General features: G+C 41.4%; 1 protein-coding gene and 1 long non-coding RNA gene across 3 annotated transcripts; both read right to left on the reverse strand.

Moving 5' to 3' along the window:
• Positions 1 to 1688: 1688 nt before the first annotated feature.
• Positions 1689 to 1831, reverse strand: LOC124461596. Its single transcript, XR_006955151.1, has 2 exons — positions 1781 to 1831; positions 1689 to 1725 (listed from the first exon to the last, which is right to left on the reverse strand). It is a non-coding gene; the product is annotated as an uncharacterized LOC124461596 (long non-coding RNA).
• A 4817-nt stretch (positions 1832 to 6648) lies between these two features.
• On the reverse strand, positions 6649 to 7364 carry LOC124461597. 2 transcript variants are annotated; one of them, XM_047013112.1, is made up of 3 exons: positions 7347 to 7364; positions 6900 to 7281; positions 6649 to 6773 (listed from the first exon to the last, which is right to left on the reverse strand). In XM_047013112.1, exons 2-3 carry the CDS (start codon positions 7105 to 7107, stop codon positions 6676 to 6678), a joined length of 306 nt encoding a protein of 101 aa, XP_046869068.1. In that variant the 5' UTR covers positions 7108 to 7281; positions 7347 to 7364; the 3' UTR covers positions 6649 to 6675. The 2 variants fall into 2 exon arrangements, with proteins under 2 accessions (XP_046869068.1, XP_046869069.1); XM_047013113.1 differs by having other exon boundaries at positions 6649 to 6834.
• Positions 7365 to 21879: the final 14515 nt, after the last annotated feature.

The raw sequence follows: 21879 nt of genomic DNA on the forward strand, positions 1-21879 counted from the left end.
ATTTATCTTTGAGCAACGAAAAACAATCTAGCTCTTCCTTTCCAAATTTAAACACCCTATCTTTCTTCAATAGTCATAGAGTGTTTTGCAATTAACGAAAAATTTCTAATAAAACGACGAAAATAAGAAGCCAATCCAAGAAACTTCTTACTGTGTGAACATTTGTTGGTATGGGAAAGTTCTTAACCGCCTCTAGGCCCTTGTCATCGCTCTAATTCCCTCCTCCGATATGATAAATCCCAAGTATCTAATGCTGGACTGAAAAAACTCACACTTATCTATACGCAATTCCAGCTTGTTCTGATTATTCTTCTAAAAACTTCTTTCAGTATATCCAGGTGCTCTTCGGCAGTTCTACTGGCCACCATGATATCGTCTTGATACACTATTACTTTATTATCTCTAATCATATCTGTAAAAATTTGTTAACAAATCTTTGAAACACTGATGAGGAGTTTTTCAGACCCATTGGCATCCTGAGGAACTCAAACTGGCCTAACGGATGACGAAAGATGTATATGTAACTGAGTTTTCCTCCATGAACACGTGAAAATAGCCATCTTTTAGATCCAATTTAGAAAAAAATCGTTTGTCGCCAAGCTTGTCTAATAAATCGTCTATCAGAGTATAGAGTAGTTATCTTTAACCAAAACTTTGTTCAATCTTCTAAAGTCAATGCACAACCTTAGCTCGCCTGCTTTTTTAGGCACTAATACAATGGGTGATGCATACTTCGACTCACTAGGGCGAATGATCTTCTTCTCCAAGTACCCGTCTAACATCGCCTGCAATTTCCCTTTCTCAGAATATGACAATCTTCTAGGCGCACAACTGAATGCCTTCGACCCTTCCACGTTGAGCTTCATTTCACATTTTACATCAGGCAATTCAGGCCTTTGTGCTACCAAGTATGATCTCTCAAACAATTGCTCAAACCTTTCCCGGATTTTAAAATCTAATCTTTCACCTGTTTTGCAATCAACTCCAGTGTTGAAACACTCGATATTTAATAATTCAAATTCTACTTCGCTTAGAGACTGGACATCAGCAGTTTCTTTTCTTTCTTCACATTTCTATCAGATCTAAATTTTTCACTGACCAACTCAATAACAGCTTCATTCCTACTTTTCGTAACCATTTTGCTTCTATCTCCATTCTCTGCTTCACTAACAATCTTGCTATCAATTTCATTCACCATTTCGCTAACAATCTCGCTATCATCCCTCTTAACTATTTCACTAACAATTTCCTCGTCTTCCCCTTTGGGTTACATTCTTTCGTGACTATTCTATTCTTACAATTTTTTGTTTTAACTATTTCATCAACTGTTCTCACAACATTTACATTTCTATCTATTTGCAAATCTGTATGGCATGTCTGCAATGACAAGGACTCAAACTCCGACCGTCTTCAAGTTCATTTTCGCCTTCTTTCCTTTCAAGCGTAACCATTTTCAAGGCATTTAAGTCTAACTTAATATTACCAGCTTTCATAAATCTCTTCCCAAAATTACTTCATGGCTCATAGACTCATTATCGACTACTATTAAATAAAAGAATACTTTTATTGAATTTTTGAAAACAAAACATTTGACTTTTCCATATGACAAAAGTGGACTCTTATTTAATCCATAATATTTATGATTAAGTGAAATTAAATGTATCTTTTCTGGTAAACATGAGATTTTAATAAGTGAAACATCACTGCCTGAGTCTATGAAGCATGCTGTAATCAAGTAAGGATTAGTTGGTGTTTTAAAATATATCTTAACAAATCTTACGTCGTCGCATCCTTTAGCCAGCTTCTCCTTATTAAGTGGACACTTAGCCACCCAATGATCCAAGCCACCGCATCCGAAACAGGACCCTGGCACTCTGTCGGGTTTCTTACAGTCCTTGCTCATGTGGCCCTTCGAGTTGCAGTTGTAGCAACGGAAACCTTCTTTGGAACGTCTGCCCGTAGCGGCCACCTTTGTAGTTTCTCTGCTGCTCGCTGTACCGGTAGCTGAATGCCTGAAAATGCACGGCGTAATTCTGCAATGCATTTGAATCCTTGAATCTGCGCTTGAATGCGGAGTCCCTCCACAGGAATCCCTTCAATGGCTTTGTCTACTCGCTCCTCTTCGCTGATGCAGATAGCATCTGACAGCCTGGCCTTCTCATCGATGTAACTGACGAAACTCTCATTGGCGCTCCAAATTCGAGACTCGAATAAGCGCCTGGCATCTGCTTGAGACACAGTTTTCCCGAACGACTCGACGAGCTGCTCACAGATGTTGCCCACGGGTTCCAAAATGCGCGTACTATTGGCATGTAACCACTCATGAGCCCGTCCTTTAAGCTTGGAGACTAGAAGCATGTGCATTTGTACACCCTTGATTCCATATTCACCGCTTATGTTTGTCAGCTGCGTGACCCATCTCTTTCCACACGAGTTCCCATTAAATTGCAACAACGCTTCTTTTGCTAATTGGAATTTTGCAGCCGACGAAAAAACCGCTTTCCAACACCTCCTCCGAGCGTTGATTTACCAACACTGGTTCATGACGCTGGTTTTGCGCGCCAATCGGTTCTGCTGCCATCTCGTTTTCGCTGCCGCTGTCGTTGCTCGTCGGCACTGAATAGTGCGTTTCGTTTTCTGTCTGGCGTTGAGGCGCCACTATGTCGAACAATTGTGGACGCAAGACATCAGTGTTGTTGTCTCCCTCTTTCTCATTTGTGGTCTCTGACAGTTGACGGTTACTTTCGTCTTCTGTACTTTCCTCGACAGTCTCAGTTCCAATAGATATGGAACAAGCTCCTCGTCGATCCACTGGAACATCGTTTAAGCGCGCCACAAGCTCGGCCTTTGACCCTGTTGTAGGCAAGTCCAATAGCTCCAACCACTTCTTTAAAGTTGGCAAATTGTGAGCCTCAATGTTGATGTCCATTGCGTTAAAGTTCACCACTTCTGATATTGTGGGCGGTAGATAAATTAACCAATGCCAGAATATTTAGGAGATTCGGGTTTTAGTTTCTTTAGATTAACAATAGTTTATTTTATTTCTTAATTGTTTTTATTGTTATTTAATATGGTTATTATTTATTAGATATAATTAATGTTTCCTCGATAATTGTCTTACACCCCTCAACGCTCAGCAACGACTCCCCCACACGTCAGACCCGCTAAACTTTCCTCTCTCTCGGAGAGTCAATTAAAAATACCGGGATCGAAGAGTAGCAAGAGAGCAAGTGTGACCGTCTCTCCTGCTACACATTCTAGAAAATCGTGCTCGAGAGTATAGTTCTAATAATTAAAACAAATTTAAAGTAAAAATAAATTTCAAATAAAAATGCCCAATCCCTATTGGCCTAACTTTAACAAAAACGGCAAGTTTAAACAATTTGCCCAAAAACTGAAGGTTCCCAAAAAAATGGCTACAGATTGGCGCAGACAAATTATGAAGCCCAAGCCAAAGTGGAAGGATGCACCAAAATGTGCTAAATTTAATGCTCGTCCAAAATTCAAAGGTTTTAAAGCGGATAAAGTTAAACCTAGAACCAAAACGGAGAAGGCGGTATTTTCGCCTAATACGAAAGTAGCAGTGATTGCCCATTTTGGCCACGTTTCCCGTGAGGTACGCCCACTCACTAGAAGTCCTACTCCCAAACCAAGAAGTATCAAGAAAAAACATCGTGTGGCCGATAACGTAAAAAAAAATGGCGGTCAAAAGCCTGAATCAGATGGTAAAGAAGTACAAAAAATAAGAAATAAAAAAGAATGGCTTAAGGCCGCAACTAAGGTCGATCAACTGGAAAAGTTCAAGAAAATCGTTAATAAACATCCCCGAGAGCTGGCCATACGAAAAGGACACACCAAGATAAATGACAACGATTCTACAAATTTTTTAAAATTTCTGTAATGACTTTTTTCAATTTATTTGAAAATAAGTAAACATCTGGATTGTTAATGCAATTTTATATCTTTTGCTCTTTACAATGGGGAAATTTGGTTGTTTGGTAGTTCGATTGGGCGTCCCGAGGAGCTTATATTATTTAGGACCGGATTTCATCGAATTAGCTATTGCTTTACTGCGGACATGACAGCTTGACAATCTTACTAGAGAATACATTTCAAAATGCTTTCTCCTCTCCTTGATCCGACCAATTTTGTGATACCCTCCGGATACTTGGCCATGTGGAAAGAGTATCAAAACAACGACATTGACGAAGGTCTTTTCTTCGTATTTGTTTGTGGATTTATTTTATATAATTTGTTATGGGCCAAATAATTGATAAACAACAATACAGCTGTTATCGATGGGCTGGCTCGTTAGCTAGAAAATTAGCTGGGAATTTGGCGCGAAAAAACCAAGAGAACCGAGCTAGTTCTGGAGCGGTTCCAAATCCGGGAACAAAATTTGAATTTTTAGGAATCTAAGAGAGTGGAGGAGTTGAGTCTTTTTTGAAAAAAAAAGAGGAAGAGGACGAAGAAAAAAAAAGAGGAGTTAAGTTCTAGAAGGCACGTGGAGTTGTTAAGTTGTGCAAGAAGAAAAAAAAACTGAAAGTGCGTGTGCCTAGAAGGAGCATCCCACCCATCCTTGAAGACCAAGAATTGCATGCGAGACGCAGGACGGACACACACAGGAGCCTTCGGACAGCCAATTCGACGGGATCCAATCGGCCACCCAGGTCCGGGTGCTCCAGGTTTTTTTTCTCCATTTAACCTCAACATTAGGCTGTTAGAATAAGTAATTGTATTTTGTTTATTTATATAATTTATTTAATTTATATTTGTATACGTCCCAGTGGTACCCTGGTTAGGCTCAGTCAATATTGTAAAAAAAAAGTCAAATTGTTTAATATAATATATGTGTAATGAAAAAAGGAGAAATGTCTGAGTAGAGTCTTGTCTATGTGGGGGTGAGATGACGACGGGCTAGTCCACAGAACATGGGGGCTGCCAGGGAGTACGGGGCCCAAGGTAGGGTGGGTAGTTCCTAGTTAATATACCAGCTAATTGTTAATTCCATAGTCCATCTTCCCGTCCGAGTGTAATGTTTTTTGTATAATTTTTTGTTACCCGATTAATCCATCCATCGAGGTCGAATCCATTCCTGAGCCATGCGAGTTAGCCGGTGATCGATGATGGATTGCAGAAGATTAGAAAATTTAGAAGAAGCTCGGAATACTTAAAGAATAGAGGAACAGAGGTAATGGGTCCGCCAATAACTCGATCCCAATCAGAAAACCGTGCAGACTCACGAATTTCAAACGTTTCACCGCCGACAGACTTCAACATGTCAACAGACCGAAAGATCAACGAAGAGGATGGGTGCCGTAGGGGGCAGCGGGGCAATCCCAATACATAATATGGGAACAAGAATGATTCACCAGGCACCAGAAGGTGGATCATATATGGGACCGGAAAACCCACGGCCAGCCCTACCGACGAAAATCACATCGGCTATAAATCTAGCTGTAGCACAGGCGGAAGAGACGTACCGAGCGACAATGTCAGCAGAGAACTCTCGATTGCAATCACAAATTCGCCAAGAGATGCTAGATTTTATGAAGCAGATTCGGGAGGCGGTTCAAGGAGCGGCTCAGCAATCCACCACGATGAGATCCACCAATGTCCAAGGAGAGAGGGCTTCAATCCATAGACCAACGAGTATTGGAGCGACAGCAACGTGAGAATCTGGAAAGTCGTCCACCACAACAATCTTCCTGGCATTGGCCTGAAGATACGAGGCAACAATCTTGAGTGCCAATAACAACGGAACAGCGTCCCGAAATGGTACATCCGAGAAGATGGGGTCTGGTTTTTGATGGAGGATCAAAAGGAATGCCAGTAAATGAATTTATATTTCGTCTGGAGCACTTACAGACGGTGTACCAAGTAAGTTGGGGCGAAGTACTGCAAGATTTCCACTGCTTGGTAGAAGGGCAGGCCAAGGACTGGTACTGGATGCACGTACGCTCGGCAGGACCAGCAGATTGGCCAAATATGAAGCACGCACTGCAGCAGAGATTCCAGACGCAACGATCAAACTTTGAGCGGGAACGTGAGTTGAGAGAGAGGCGACAAAGGACAGGAGAAAGCGTGGATGAATACCTCCAAGCGATGTTTAGCCTCCGATCACGCTTAGAAAGCAACTCCTCGGACCATGACCTGATCAGAGTAATTAAGGTTAATATCAAAGACAGTATATCAAAATTATTTATCCAATATGGATAACAAACCTGGAGAAGTTGCGAGAGGAATGTCATGAGGCGGAGAGACTCTTAGCAACTAGATGGTCTCGTGTAGCGGGAGGAGCGGAGCCGCATAGAGTGCAGAGGGATCGGCATCAACTACATGGAGCGGTTTTGGCCGAACCCGAAGGTCATGAAGTGGAGTTTGTTGAAGCGGTGTATAAGCCACGCGAAGGCAGCAAGGATCGGCCAGAACTCGCCTGTTGGAACTGTGCGGAGAAGGGCCATACATTTTGGGAGTGCAAGAGTGTAGTTCGCAAGATATTCTGCTACAAATGCGTACTACCAGGAGTAGTGTTACCCAAATGCCCCAAATGCCAGGCGGGAAACGCGATGCGGAGCAAAACAAAGGAGGAGTTGCGCTCAATGCCGCGGAAGAACGAGTGAAAACATCCAAAAATTGAAGCAGTGTCAAGGCAAAAGGAGAATCAGGCATTCGCTACGGTAAAGATGCAATAGTTTCACGTAGAAGGTCTGCTAGACACGGGAGCTTCAGTGAGTTTCCTGGGCGACGGATGTGAAGAGCTGGTGAATAAACTGGAATTAAAAAGAAAAACATCTTACTCGAAAGTTCAAACGGCAGGAGGAGTGAATCATGCTATAACGGGAAAGGTGGATGTGCATATTACGTATCGAGGTAGAATACAAGAAATGACGCTGTACCTGTGCCCGTCACTGCGTCAAAGGCATAGATTTCTGCCGCAAATTCGAGCTCGCACCTGATCTCTTGGGAGTAGAGGAGTTGTCCATCGAGGATGAGGAGTTTAATTCCAAAAAGGAGCCGGTGGAACCACATGTCCTCAACGAGACGCAACAAGAGGTCCTGGCAGAAGTCTGTGAGAAGTTTCAGGCGGACTCGGACGTACCACATTAGAAGAGCACACGATCCAACTGCTGGATACAGTGCCAGTGAAAGAGAGATTCTATCCAGTATCACCACCAAAGCAGAAGTTGTTGTTCCAAGAGGTCGACGAAATGCTCAAATTGGGAGTGATCGAACTGAGCGAAAGCCCGTGGAACAATAGGGTAACATTGGTGCAGAAACCTGGGAAAAATAGACTTTGTTTAGATGCACGGAAATTGAATAAAGTAACAATCAAAGATGCTTACCCGTTGCAAAATATTGAGTACATTCTGAGCCGGGTGGAGGATACGATCTTCATGTTGACCTAAGGCACGCGTTCTGGCAGGTAGAGTTGGAGGTGGAAAGTCGGAAATACACGGCGTTTACCATCCCGGGACGCCCGCTGTATCAGTTCCGCAGAATGCCTTTCGGGCTTTGCATTGCGGCGCAGCGCTTGTGCCGACTCATGGATAAGGTCATCCCCCAAGGCTTGAGAAGCCACGTATTCGTATATCTGGATGATCTTCTGATTATATCCCGCACATTTGAAGAGCACATGAAGCATCTGGAGGCAGTAGCTGAATGTTTGAAGAAGGACAATCTAACTATCGGATTAAAAAAATCAAAATTTTGCTTCAGATTCCTTAAATACCTGGGATTTGTGATCGGAGATGGAAAATAAAAAACAGATCCCGATGGAAAATAAATAAAGCGATCACGGAAATTCCATTGCCAAACACCGTGAGACAGCTCCGTAGCTTTTTAGGGACGGCCGGCTGGTATCGTCGATTCGACCGATTGCCTGAAATCAAAAGGAAAATTCAAGTTAACAAAGGAGGCTACCGAGTCATTTAATTTACTAAAACAAGCCCTAACCAACGCTCCAGTATTAGTACATCCTGATTTTAGCCGCAGATTCTTCATTCAGTGTGATGCGAGCCATGTAGGATTGGGAGCCGCCCTGTTCCAGCAGGATGACGAAGGAAACGAGAGGCCTATCTCATTCTTTTCACAGAAGCTACGAGGAGCCCAGTTAAATTATACGGTAACGGAGAAGGAATGTTTAGCAGCAGTCAAGGCGATAGAGAGATTCCGTCCATATGAAGAGCTTATGCCGTTTACCGTCATCACAAATCATTCGAGTCTCCAGTGGTTGATGACGCTGAAAGATTTAAATGGGAGATTAGCTCGCTGGTCATTGGCATTGCAGTCATACGATTTCGTGATAGAGCATAAGAAAGGAAAGGACAACGTTGTGGCAGATATGTTGTCGTGGACCGCGGTAATCGAGGAATTGAATTTTTTTGATTTTGAGACTACCGAATTTGAGAGCGAGGAGTACCGGCAACGATACAAGTGCGTGCTGTCCAATCCAGATAAATTTCCGGACCTACATGCAGAGGACGGATTCGTGCTGAAGAGGATGCGGATTACCGATAATGAAATCCGGGATGTGGCGTGGAAATTGTGGATACCAGAGGCATTGACCCATACACTCATACAGCAAGCGCATTATAGCGAAGAGGCAATGCACGGTGGAGTCGCACGAACGCTCGGCAGGCTTAAACAGTTTTACTATTGGCCACGAATGGCCGTGCAAGTCAAAAATTACATTGTTGCATGGGATACGTGTAAGGAGGCGAAACATACCACACAGACGACCAGACCAACTATGGGAGCAGAGGTGTGCACGTCGCGGCCGATACAGAAGCTGTATCTGGACTTCCTGGGCAAATATCCACGATCCCGAAAAAGTAATGCCTATATTCTAATAGTGTTGGACCACTTTACTAAGTTTGTGTGGCTCAAAACTATGCCAAAAGCGACGTCCGCAGCGACAATAAAGTTCTTGAGGGAGGAACTCTTTAACACGTTTGGAGTACCGGAGATAGTACACACCGACAACGGGAAACAGTTTACCTCCAAGGAGTTCGAGGAAATGATGTCCCATTTCGGGATCACACATACGCGGACAGCAGCCTATTCACCCCAAGCAAACGCGTCGGAGCGGGTGAATCAGTCTATTTTGACGGCGATAAGAACACATGTTGGCGAGGATCACAGCTAGGGAGATACAATACCGACCAGGACAGGAGGTGTGGAAGCGCAACTTCGTTCTCAGCGACTTCAGGCGAAATATAAATGCAAAATTCTGCAAAAGGTATTCTCGATGCAGGATAATGAGACCAGTGTGCAAAAACATGTATGAATTAGAGAACTTACATGGCATCCGATTGGGAGTTTTCCACGCCAAGGACTTGAAGCAGTAGATGCAGATGCCTGTAGTCTAGCCCGGCTAACTAATGATTGTGGCGGAGAAATATGATCGGCTGACTGAAAGAAGGTATCTCCCACAAGGCCCACTTCTCACTCCTGTTTCCTGGTAAGACCGAAAACCGAAGTGTGCTGTTATGGGCCAAATGGGCCACGAATATCCAAGTAAATGGTGGAAAGGTTTATCTTGAATAGACCCAAATATGTAATAATTAGGAAGTAACCCCAAAAGCTTTCCTAAGTTGTTATGGTAACAATATAAAAAGTGTTTAATACGATTTTTTAAAGAACGTGCTTTATCCTCATCAATCGAATAAATCTGGTCTTGCGGGTATTGTGGAGCCACTTAAAAGCCATTAACTCAATATTCCACTGTAAATACAACTAGATTATAGACTAAAATCAGTTCTTTACCGACAAAGGCAGTAGGCGGGAGAGTGAAAAATAAAAAGTGAAAAGTAGGCCATATCCATTTGCCTAGTTTACCTGCCTCATTTCCTACTTCCATATTTCACATTCTAGAAAATCGTGCTCGAGAGTATAGTTCTAATAATTAAAACAAATTTAAAGTAAAAATAAATTTAAATAAAAATGCCCAATCCCTATTGGCCTAACTTTAACAAAAACGGCAAGTTTAAACAATTTGCCCAAAAACTGAAGGTTCCCAAAAAAATGGCTACAGATTGGCGCAGACAAATTATGAAGCCCAAGCCAAAGTGGAAGGATGCACCAAAATGTGATAAATTTAATGCTCGTCCAAAATTCAAAGGTTTTAAAGCGGATAAAGTTAAACCTAGAACCAAAACGGAGAAGACGGTATTTTCGCCTAATACGAAAGTAGCAGTGATTGCCCCTTTTGGCCACGTTTCCCGTGAGGTACGCCCACTCACTAGAAGTCCTACTCCCAAACCAAGGAGTATCAAGAAAAAACATCGTGTGGCCGATAACGTGAAAAAAATGGCGGTCAAAAGCCTGAAGTCAGATGGTAAAGAAGTACAAAAAATAAGAAATAAAAAAGAATGGCTTAAGGCCGCAGCTAAGGTCGATCAACTGGAAAAGTTCAAGAAAATCGTTAATAAACATCCCCGAGAGCTGGCCATACGAAAAGGACACACCAAGATAAATGGACAACGATTCTACAAATTTTTTAAAATTTCTGTAATGACATTTTTCAACCCATATTTGTATTTGAAAATAAGTAAACATCTGGATTGTTAATGCAATTTTATATCTTTTGCTCTTTACAATGGGAAAATTTGGTTGTTTGGTAGTTCGATTGGGCGTCCCGAGGAGCTTATATTATTTAGGACCGGATTTCATCGAATTAGCTATTGCTTTACTGCGGACATGGCAGCTTGACAATCTTACTAGAGAATACATTTCAAAATGCTTTCTCCTCTCCTTGATCCGACCAATTTTGTGATACCCTCCGGATACTTAGTTTTGGCCCATGTGGAAAGAGTATCAAAACAACGACATTGACAAAGGTCTTTTCTTCGTATTTGTTTGTGGATTTATTTTATATAATTTGTTATGGGCCAAATAATTGATAAACAACAATACAGCTGTTATCGATGGGGCTGGCTCGTTAGCTAGAAAATTAGCTGGGAATTTGGCGCGAAAAAACCAAGAGAACCGAGCTAGTTCTGGGAGCGGTTCCAAATCCGGGAACAAAATTTGAATTTTTAGGAATCTAAGAGAGTGGAGGAGTTGAGTCTTTTTTGGAAAAAAAGAGGAAGAGGACGAAGAAAAAAAAAGAGGAGTTAAGTTCTAGAAGGCACGTGGAGTTGTTAAGTTGTGCAAGAAGAAAAAAAAACTGAAAAGTGCGTGTGCCTAGAAGGAGCATCCCACCCATCCTTGAAGACCAAGAATTGCATGCGAGACGCAGGACGGACACACACAGGAGCCTTCGGACAGCCAATTCGACGGGATCCAATCGGCCACCCAGGTCCGGGTGCTCCAGGTTTTTTTTCTCCATTTAACCTCAACATTAGGCTGTTAGAATAAGTAATTGTATTTTGTTTATTTATATAATTTATTTCATTTATATTTGTATACGTCCCAGTGGTACCCTGGTTAGGCTCAGTCAATATTGTAAAAAAAAAGTGAAATTGTTTAATATAATATATGTGTAATGAAAAAAGGAGAAATGTCTGAGTAGAGTCTTGTCTATGTGGGGTGAGATGACGACGGGCTAGTCCACAGAACATGGGGGCTGCCAGGGAGTACGGGCCCAAGGTAGGGTGGGTAGTTCCTAGTTAATATACCAGCTAATTGTTAATTCCATAGTCCATCTTCCCGTCCGAGTGTAATGTTTTTTGTATAATTTTTTGTTACCCGATTAATCCATCCATCGAGGTCGAATCCATTCCTGAGCCATGCGAGTTAGCCGGTGATCGATGATGGATTGCAGAAGAAAAATAATCGGATTATAACAAATGGCGCCCAATTAAAAAAATAAAAATTTAAACAAAGAAACAAACGGAAGAGTATAACAAATTAAATGTCCCAAGTACTGCTAGCATTAAGAAGGCATAGCTTAGTCTAGTTCTGAAAAAGAAAGAAGAGAAACAGATCCTTTTTAATATTGAAGTAGCACGATATAAGACCAGATACTTATCTAAGACCAGAATCAGCATAGAAGCAATTCAGCCGTGAACCGTGGAGATTTCAAAGAAGAGATCACATAGATGTCCGACCTGAAATGATTTATTGAAATGGTAAAGGTCAATAGTACGGAATGATGAGTACACAGGAAATTAAAATCAAACCAATAGGATCAAGTTCAGGGGATTAAAGTTCTGGAATCATCTCACCTCCATTAACAAAGAATAAAAAAAAAGAAACAATCAAAGCATAGAACAAATAGAAAGGAATGTCAGTAGAAGAAAGAGATAGGATATCAAAAATCAGAAAATTTAGAAGAAGCTCGGAATACTTAAAGAATAGAGGAACAGAGGTAATGGGTCCGCCAATAACTCGATCCCAATCAGAAAACCGTGCAGACTCACGAATTTCAAACGTTTCACCGCCGACAGACTTCAACATGTCAACAGACCGAAAGATCAACGAAGAGGATGGGTGCCGTAGGGGGCAGCGGGGCAATCCCAAAACATAATATGGGAACAAGAATGATTCACCAGGCACCGGAAGGTGGATCATATATGGGACCGGAAAACCCACGGCCAGCCCTACCGACGGAAATCACATCGGCTATAAATCTAGCTGTAGCACAGGCGGAAGAGACGTACCGAGCGACAATGTCAGCAGAGAACTCTCGATTGCAATCACAAATTCGCCAGGAGATGCTAGATTTTATGAAGCAGATTCGGGAGGCGGTTCAAGGAGCGGCTCAGCAATCCACCACGATGAGATCCACCAATGTCCAAGAATGCCAGTAAATGAATTTATATTTCGTCTGGAGCACTTACAGACGGTGTACCAAGTAAGTTGGGGCGAAGTACTGCAAGATTTCCACTGCTTGGTAGAAGGGCAGGCCAAGGACTGGTACTGGATGCACGTACGCTCGGCAGGACCAGCAGATTGGCCAAATATGAAGCACGCACTGCAGCAGAGATTCCAGACGCAACGATCAAACTTTGAGCGGGAACGTGAGTTGAGAGAAAGGCGACAAAGGACAGGAGAAAGCGTGGATGAATACCTCCAAGCGATGTTTAGCCTCCGATCACGCTTAGAAAGCAACTCCTCGGACCATGACCTGATCAGAGTAATTAAGGTTAATATCAAAGACAGTATATCAAAAATTATTTATCCAATATGGATAACAAACCTGGAGAAGTTGCGAGAGGAATGTCATGAGGCGGAGAGACTCTTAGCAACTAGATGGTCTCGTGTAGCGGGAGGAGCGGAGCCGCATAGAGTGCAGAGGGATCGGCATCAACTACATGAAGCGGTTTTGGCCGAACCCGAAGGTCATGAAGTGGAGTTTGTTGAAGCGGTGTATAAGCCACGCGAAGGCAGCAAGGATCGGCCAGAACTCGCCTGTTGGAACTGTGCGGAGAAGGGCCATACATTTTGGGAGTGCAAGAGTGTAGTTCGCAAGATATTCTGCTACAAATGCGTACTACCAGGAGTAGTGTTACCCAAATGCCCCAAATGCCAGGCGGGAAACGCGATGCGGAGCAAAACAAAGGAGGAGTTGCGCTCAATGCCGCGGAAGAACGAGTGAAAACATCCAAAAATTGAAGCAGTGTCAAGGCAAAAGGAGAATCAGGCATTCGCTACGGTAAAGATGCAATAGTTTCACGTAGAAGGTCTGCTAGACACGGGAGCTTCAGTGAGTTTCCTGGGCGACGGATGTGAAGAGCTGGTGAATAAACTGGAATTAAAAAGAAAAACATCTTACTCGAAAGTTCAAACGGCAGGAGGAGTGAATCATGCTATAACGGGAAAGGTGGATGTGCATATTACGTATCGAGGTAGAATACAAGAAATGACGCTGTACCTGTGCCCGTCACTGCGTCAAAGGCATAGATTTCTGCCGCAAATTCGAGCTCGCTCCTGATCTCTTGGGAGTAGAGGAGTTGTCCATCGAGGATGAGGAGTTTAATTCCAAAAAGGAGCCGGTGGAACCACATGTCCTCAACGAGACGCAACAAGAGGTCCTGGCAGAAGTCTGTGAGAAGTTTCAGGCGGACTCGGACGTACCACATTAGAAGAGCACACGATCCAACTGCTGGATACAGTGCCAGTGAAAAAGAGATTCTATCCAGTATCACCACCAAAGCAGAAGTTGTTGTTCCAAGAGGTCGACGAAATGCTCAAATTGGGAGTGATCGAACTGAGCGAAAGCCCGTGGAACAATAGGGTAACATTGGTGCAGAAACCTGGGAAAAATAGACTTTGTTTAGATGCACGGAAATTGAATAAAGTAACAATCAAAGATGCTTACCCGTTGCAAAATATTGAGTCCATTCTAAGCCGGGTGGAGGATACGATCTTCATTAGTAGTGTTGACCTAAGGCACGCGTTCTGGCAGGTAGAGTTGGAGGTGGAAAGTCGGAAATACACGGCGTTTACCATCCCGGGACGCCCGCTGTATCAGTTCCGCAGAATGCCTTTCGGGCTTTGCAATGCGGCGCAGCGCTTGTGCCGACTCATGGATAAGGTCATCCCCCAAGGCTTGAGAAGCCACGTATTCGTATATCTGGATGATCTTCTGATTATATCCCGCACATTTGAAGAGCACATGAAGCATCTGGAGGCAGTACCTGAATGTTTGAAGAAGGCCAATCTAACTATCGGATTAAAAAAATTAAAATTTTGCTTCAGATTCCTTAAATACCTTGGATTTGTGATCGGAGATGGAAAATAAAAAACAGATCCCGATGGAAAATAAATAAAGCGATCACGGAAATTCCATTGCCAAACACCGTGAGACAGCTCCGTAGCTTTTTAGGGACGGCCGGCCTGAAATCAAAAGGAAAATTCAAGTTAACAAAGGAGGCTACCGAGTCATTTAATTTACTAAAACAAGCCCTAACCAACGCTCCAGTATTAGTACATCCTGATTTTAGCCGCAGATTCTTCATTCAGTGTGATGCGAGCCATGTAGGATTGGGAGCCGCCCTGTTCCAGCAGGATGACGAAGGAAACGAGAGGCCTATCTCATTCTTTTCACAGAAGCTACGAGGAGCCCAGTTAAATTATACGGTAACGGAGAAGGAATGTTTAGCAGCAGTCAAGGCGATAGAGAGATTCCGTCCATATGTAGAGCTTATGCCGTTTACCGTCATCACAGATATTCGAGTCTCCAGTGGTTGATGACGCTGAAAGATTTAAATGGGAGATTAGCTCGCTGGTCATTGGCATTGCAGTCATACGATTTCGTGATAGAGCATAAGAAAGGAAAGGACAACGTTGTGGCAGATATGTTGTCGTGGACCGCGGTAATCGAGGAATTGAATTTTTTTGATTTTGAGACTACCGAATTTGAGAGCGAGGAGTACCGGCAACGATACAAGTGCGTGCTGTCCAATCCAGATAAATTTCCGGACCTACATGCAGAGGACGGATTGGTGCTGAAGAGGATGCGGATTACCGATAATGAAATCGGGGATGTGGCGTGGAAATTGTGGATACCAGAGGCATTGACCCATACACTCATACAGCAAGCGCAGAGACAATGCACGGTGGAGTCGCACGAACGCTCGGCAGGCTTAAACAGTTTTACTATTGGCCACGAATGGCCGTGCAAGTCAAAAATTACATTGCTGCATGTGATACGTGTAAGGAGGCGAAACATACCACGCAGACGACCAGACCAACTATGGGAGCAGAGGTGTGCACGTCGCGGCCGATACAGAAGCTGTATCTGGACTTCCTGGGCAAATATCCACGATCCCGAAAAAGTAATGCCTATATTCTAATAGTGTTGGACCACTTTACTAAGTTTGTGTGGCTCAAAACTATGCCAAAAGCGACGTCCGCAGCGACAATAAAGTTCTTGAGGGAGGAACTCTTTAACACGTTTGGAGTACCGGAGATAGTACACACCGACAACGGGAAACAGTTTACCTCCAAGGAGTTCGAGGAAATGGTGTCCCATTTCGGGATCACACATACGCGGACAGCAGCCTATTCACCCCAAGCAAACGCGTCGGAGCGGGTGAATTTTGACGGCGATAAGAACACATGTTGGCGAGGATCACAGCTAGGGAGATACAATACCGACCAGGACAGGAGGTGTGGAAGCGCAACTTCGTTATCAGCGACTTCAGGCGAAATATAAATGCAAAATTCTGCAAAAGGTATTCTCGATGCAGGATAATGAGACCAGTGTGCAAAAACATGTATGAATTAGAGAACTTACATGGCATCCAATTGGGAGTTTTCCACGCCAAGGACTTGAAGCAGTAGATGCAGATGCCTGTAGTTTAGCCCGGCTAACTAATGATTGTGGCGGAGAAATATGATCGGCTGACTGAGAGAAGGTATCTCCCACAAGGCCCACTTTTCACTCCTGTTTCCTGGTAAGACCGAAAACCGAAGTGTGCTGTTATGGGCCAAATAATTGATAAACAACAATACAGCTGTTATCGATGGGGCTGGCTCGTTAGCTAGAAAATTAGCTGGGAATTTGGCGCGAAAAAACCAAGAGAACCGAGCTAGTTCTGGGAGCGGTTCCAAATCCGGGAACAAAATTTGAATTTTTAGGAATCTAAGAGAGTGGAGGAGTTGAGTCTTTTTTGGAAAAAAAGAGGAAGAGAACGAAGAAAAAAAAAGAGGAGTTAAGTTCTAGAAGGCACGTGGAGTTGTTAAGTTGTGCAAGAAGAAAAAAAAACTGAAAAGTGCGTGTGCCTAGAAGGAGCATCCCACCCATCCTTGAAGACCAAGAATTGCATGCGAGACGCAGGACGGACACACACAGGAGCCTTCGGACAGCCAATTCGACGGGATCCAATCGGCCACCCAGGTCCGGGTGCTCCAGGTTTTTTTTCTCCATTTAACCTCAACATTAGGCTGTTAGAATAAGAAATTATATTTTGTTTATTTATATAATTTATTTAATTTATATTTGTATACGTCCCAGTGGTACCCTGGTTAGGCTCAGTCAATATTGTAAAAAAAAAGTGAAATTGTTTAATATAATATATGTATAATGAAAAAAGGAGAAATGTCTGAGTAGAGTCTTGTCTATGTGGGGGTGAGATGACGACGGGATAGTCCACAGAACATGGGGGCTGCCAGGGAGTACGGGGCCCAAGGTAGGGTGGGTAGATCCTAGTTAATATACCAGCTAATTGTTAATTCCATAGTCCATCTTCCCGTCCGAGTGTAATGTTTTTTGTATAATTTTTTGTTACCCGATTAATCCATCCATCGAGGTCGAATCCATTCCTGAGCCATGCGAGTTAGCCGGTGATCGATGATGGATTGCAGAAGAAAAATAATCGGATTATAACAAATTCGGTTAACTAAGCACCTGCTCACCCAGTTTAAATAAACGTTTGAAAAATAAGTGCAACAGTTTGAAGTGCATTTGCACTCTGAGTGTCAGAGTGTTTGAGTGTGTTTGTGTGTGTGTGTGTTACATTTACCCAGTTTGTTGAGTTTGTTTTGACTGCCCACCCGAAAATCCACTTTAATTACAGCTACAGTTTTACTGTCACTGGTCTGAGCAGGTTGCATACAATAATGCAAATAATAAAAGAAAGATATTTGAACCAGTTTTAAAAGCGTTTATTTTTGATTTCGTTTGCTATCTGGTTTTGGGATTTTGCCAACATATTCAAACGAGTCATTCCGACATGATACAAATATGATATCCGCCTTTCGGCCAAGAAATATTTTGGCTAATCAATCATTTCAATTTTTTTGTTTTGTTTTTTTGTGTACAAGGACACCTTGGCCCGACAATTAGAATGAGCAAAACTGATTTATATAAAACGTGGCTAACACCCGCACAAGAGGAAATGGAATGCCGTTGGCCAAATCAAACAACATTCTAAACCGAAGAAACCCGTTTATGAGTTGTTTGTTACGTTTTGTCGTTGGTTGGCAATTATTTTGCCGTAATTGTATTTAATTTGCCCAGCACTTCACAGCATTAAGAGACGGGCTGGAACAAGAGTGCTGTAAAGGGGGTGTTTGGCGTTGTCTGTATTTGTATCAATAATAAATTGACACTTGACTTAAACATTGTGGGTGTGGATAACCACGGTCTATGTTCGTGTCCACAAACCTCATAAACTGCATTCCTTAGAATCGCCACACTTCACTTTACTTCCTAGATTTTACTCTTGATATGAATATAGAGGTTTGACATTTTAATGATGGATTAATTTTGTGCCGAGCCCCATGAACAAATGGGTTAGAAATACACGAAAAAAACTTATATTTCTGGTTCATCCCTTTTCCTTTTAAAAACAACTAATCAATAAAGTATAACTAATCCATGTTATTTTACACTTTATTGTATTCTTATCATAATGCTTTATATTTTAAATTTATATTTCTAACTAGCAATCCTCGGTAGATGAGTTGTCTAAGTGGCCCACTCATTTAGTCAACTGAACAACGAGGATCCGGGTTCGAACTTCTTCTGGGGAATAAAAGTCTTTTTAAAATAGGCTTAGTAAGAAATTTCGATTGATATAGAAAAATCGTATGAAATACAGAAATCTTTGAGAAACGTAACTTATGCAAAAAAATAAAGATTTTAAAAAGGATCGCACTGCAAGGGTATATAAACTTCGTTGCAGTCAAAGTTAGCTTATTTTTTATTTGTTTTTCAATCTCATCCTTAAAACTTTATAGAACAAAAGTGTACTGTACCTTTGTATTTTTCTTTTAACCACTTAAAGTTCAAATAAAATCTTCTGAAATTAATAAATACACAAACAAGTTGCCTCGCATGATGTTTGCCAATTATCTAGCATCATCAAATCATACGATTTCCAAGATTAAAGATAATTGTTTCTTGTTTAAGATGCAACTCAATAATTTGATGTTTTCCAAAAAAGAAAAAAAAAACTTTCGAAGCGAAGAATGCCAACGAATAGAGTTTACCATTTAGCAACAAATTATTATAAATTATAGAAAGCTAATTTGCTGTACACTCAGTTATTGACGTTCGGCACACATGCATACATACATACATGCATACACGAATCGCTGTATGCCACCTAATTGGTAGCACTTTTCTGTTTTGTTGGCACATGTAAAGCTTTTAGTGGAGTAGTAGACAAACTTTGCGCATTTTGCTCCTACATGCATAAATGTTTGCATATGTATATCTCTCTCAACCACCAGCTCGAGCTCCAGCACCGTCACCACCGCCCCATATTTGTTTAAACAATGGCCAACACACACACACACACACACAAAGCGGGCGAAGCAAGTTAAAAAAAACCAGCTGGAGAGCTTTGGCGCAATAGTTTTATTTTTTTTCTTTCTGTTTGTTTCTATGTTTTCTTTGTTTTGGTTTCTGTGTTGCTCGCTTTTCGGTTAGTTTTGTGTAACAAGTTTGCATATGTAATTAACCAACAGCTAACGTATTAGTAAATATAATTGAAACTAAAATTGGAATGTAATCGTCTATTATTTCTCCCTCACTGTATGAGTTGTGTGCATTTCATTTATAAATGATGCAACAAAAAATTCTTCAATAAAAATCAAAAGACTTAGGCCACAAACTTGCCGACTAATAGAATTTCTTTCAACTCAATTTTTTTTAGCTGATTCATTAAACTTCTACATAACTTCCCTTTCTCTATCTTTATGTCTCTCTTTCTGAATATCTCGCTTGACATTGACCTTCATCGGTGTATTATTTTCTAATTAACAACTCCCCCGGGCTAGAGAATATACCAAAGAGGAAGAGAATTCGTGCCCAATTCTTGAAAGATTTTTTCGATATACCCTAACGATAAGTGGGTATAGTGCTTATATTGCAGAGATATCACGTCTATATATTTGCTCGATTTGTTGCTATGCTTTAATGTCATCTTAACAAAATTCAAAAGGTATGAAAATATCGTATGCAGTTAACAAGACATTAACTGCCTCATTACTTTTTCATGTGCCCAAATCGATTCAGCATCATTATGTCAAAATTCTTGCGACTTTTATCACTCATCAAAGACCTAGCCAAACCCTCCTTTGGTTGCCCTTCTTTTGATTGCCCTTCTTTTGATTGCCCTTCTTTTGATTGCCCTTGATTTGATTGCCCTTCTTTTGATTGCCCTTCTTTGGTTTGAGTAACATCAGATTTTGGACTTCCGCAATCTTGCGTCTTACCATAAGGATATAGTGCATGCGTTTAGGTGGCGGTAGATTATACCAGGCCAGACGTGACAATTTGTCGCTTGCTGAGTCTAGCCACTTGACGAGCATCCATGGCAGCGACATAGTCCTTGTGGAAAAACTTATAGGGATGCAAACTTTTTATGTATTTTTTCATGTCTTCTATTGTTGGTGCCACGGGCTGCTTTGCAGGTAGCACGGGATGCTTTGTAGGGCGTCTTGGAAACATGGTGCGTGAGAGTGGGACTCCTTTCTTCTTGTTAATATTATAAATACTAAAAATTTAGTTAAAACGTTGATAACAAATTTAGAAAAATACTTTTTTTAAGGGATTTTTCAACCGATTTGTTTGTTTCTATCTTTCAGACTGAAATGAATTTGTAGTTACATTTTTACATTTGAGCAGTGACAGAAATCGATATGTATAATTGATTATAAGTTTAAGTCATATTTTTTTACTTGATAGTTTGAATAAGAAGTAGATGCACTAATATCCAAGTAAATGGTGGAAAGGTTTATCTTGAATAGACCCAAATATGTAATAATTAGGAAGTAACCCCAAAAGCTTTCCTAAGTTGTTATGGTAACAATATAAAAAGTGTTTAATACGAATTTTTAAAGAACGTGCTTTATCCTCATCAATCGAATAAATCTGGTCTTGCGGGTATTGTGGAGCCACTTAAAAGCCATTAACTCAATATTCCACTGTAAATACAACTAGATTATAGACTAAAATCAGTTCTTTACCGACAAAGGCAGTAGGCGGGAGAGTGAAAAATAAAAAGTGAAAAGTAGGCCATGTCCATTTGCCTAGTTTACCTGCCTCATTTCCTACTTCCATATTTCACATTCTAGAAAATCGTGCTCGAGAGTATAGTTCTAATAATTAAAACAAATTTAAAGTAAAAATAAATTTCAAATAAAAATGCCCAATCCCTATTGGCCTAACTTTAACAAAAACGGCAAGTTTAAACAATTTGCCCAAAAACTGAAGGTTCCAAAAAAATGGCTACAGATTGGCGCAGACAAATTATGAAGCCCAAGCCAAAGTGGAAGAATGCACCAAAATGTGCTAAATTTAATGCTCGTCCAAAATTCAAAGGTTTTAAAGCGGATAAAGTTAAACCTAGAACCAAAACGGAGAAGGCGGTATTTTCGCCTAATACGAAAGTAGCAGTGATTGCCCCTTTTGGCCACGTTTCCCGTGAGGTATGCCCACTCACTAGAAGTCCTACTCCCAAACCAAGGAGTATCAAGAAAAAACATCGTGTGGCCGATAACGTGAAAAAAATGGCGGTCAAAAGCCTGAAGTCAGTTGGTAAAGAAGTACAAAAAATAAGAAATAAAAAAGAATGGCTTAAGGCCGCAGCTAAGGTCGATCAACTGGAAAAGTTCAAGAAAATCGTTAATAAACATCCCGAGAGCTGGCCATACGAAAAGGACACACCAAGATAAACATCACTGGAAATGACCAAAAAGTTTTGGTTAAGGTGAAGAAAGATGAGGACAAAGCAAATAAAAGAAAATAAGGCTTATGTATATATTGAATTTTTTTGCATTAGAAATGACAACGATTCTACAAATTTTTTAAAATTTCTGTAATGACTTTTTTCAAGCCATATTTGTATTTGAAAATAAGTAAACATCTGGATTGTTAATGCAATTTTATATCTTTTGCTCTTTACAATGGGGAAATTTGGTTGTTTGGTAGTTCGATTGGGCGTCCCGAGGAGCTTATATTATTTAGGACCGGATTTC

The sequence above is a fragment of the Drosophila willistoni genome, unplaced genomic scaffold, assembly GCF_018902025.1.
Source record: "Drosophila willistoni isolate 14030-0811.24 unplaced genomic scaffold, UCI_dwil_1.1 Seg542, whole genome shotgun sequence".
Taxonomy (NCBI): domain Eukaryota; kingdom Metazoa; phylum Arthropoda; class Insecta; order Diptera; family Drosophilidae; genus Drosophila; species Drosophila willistoni.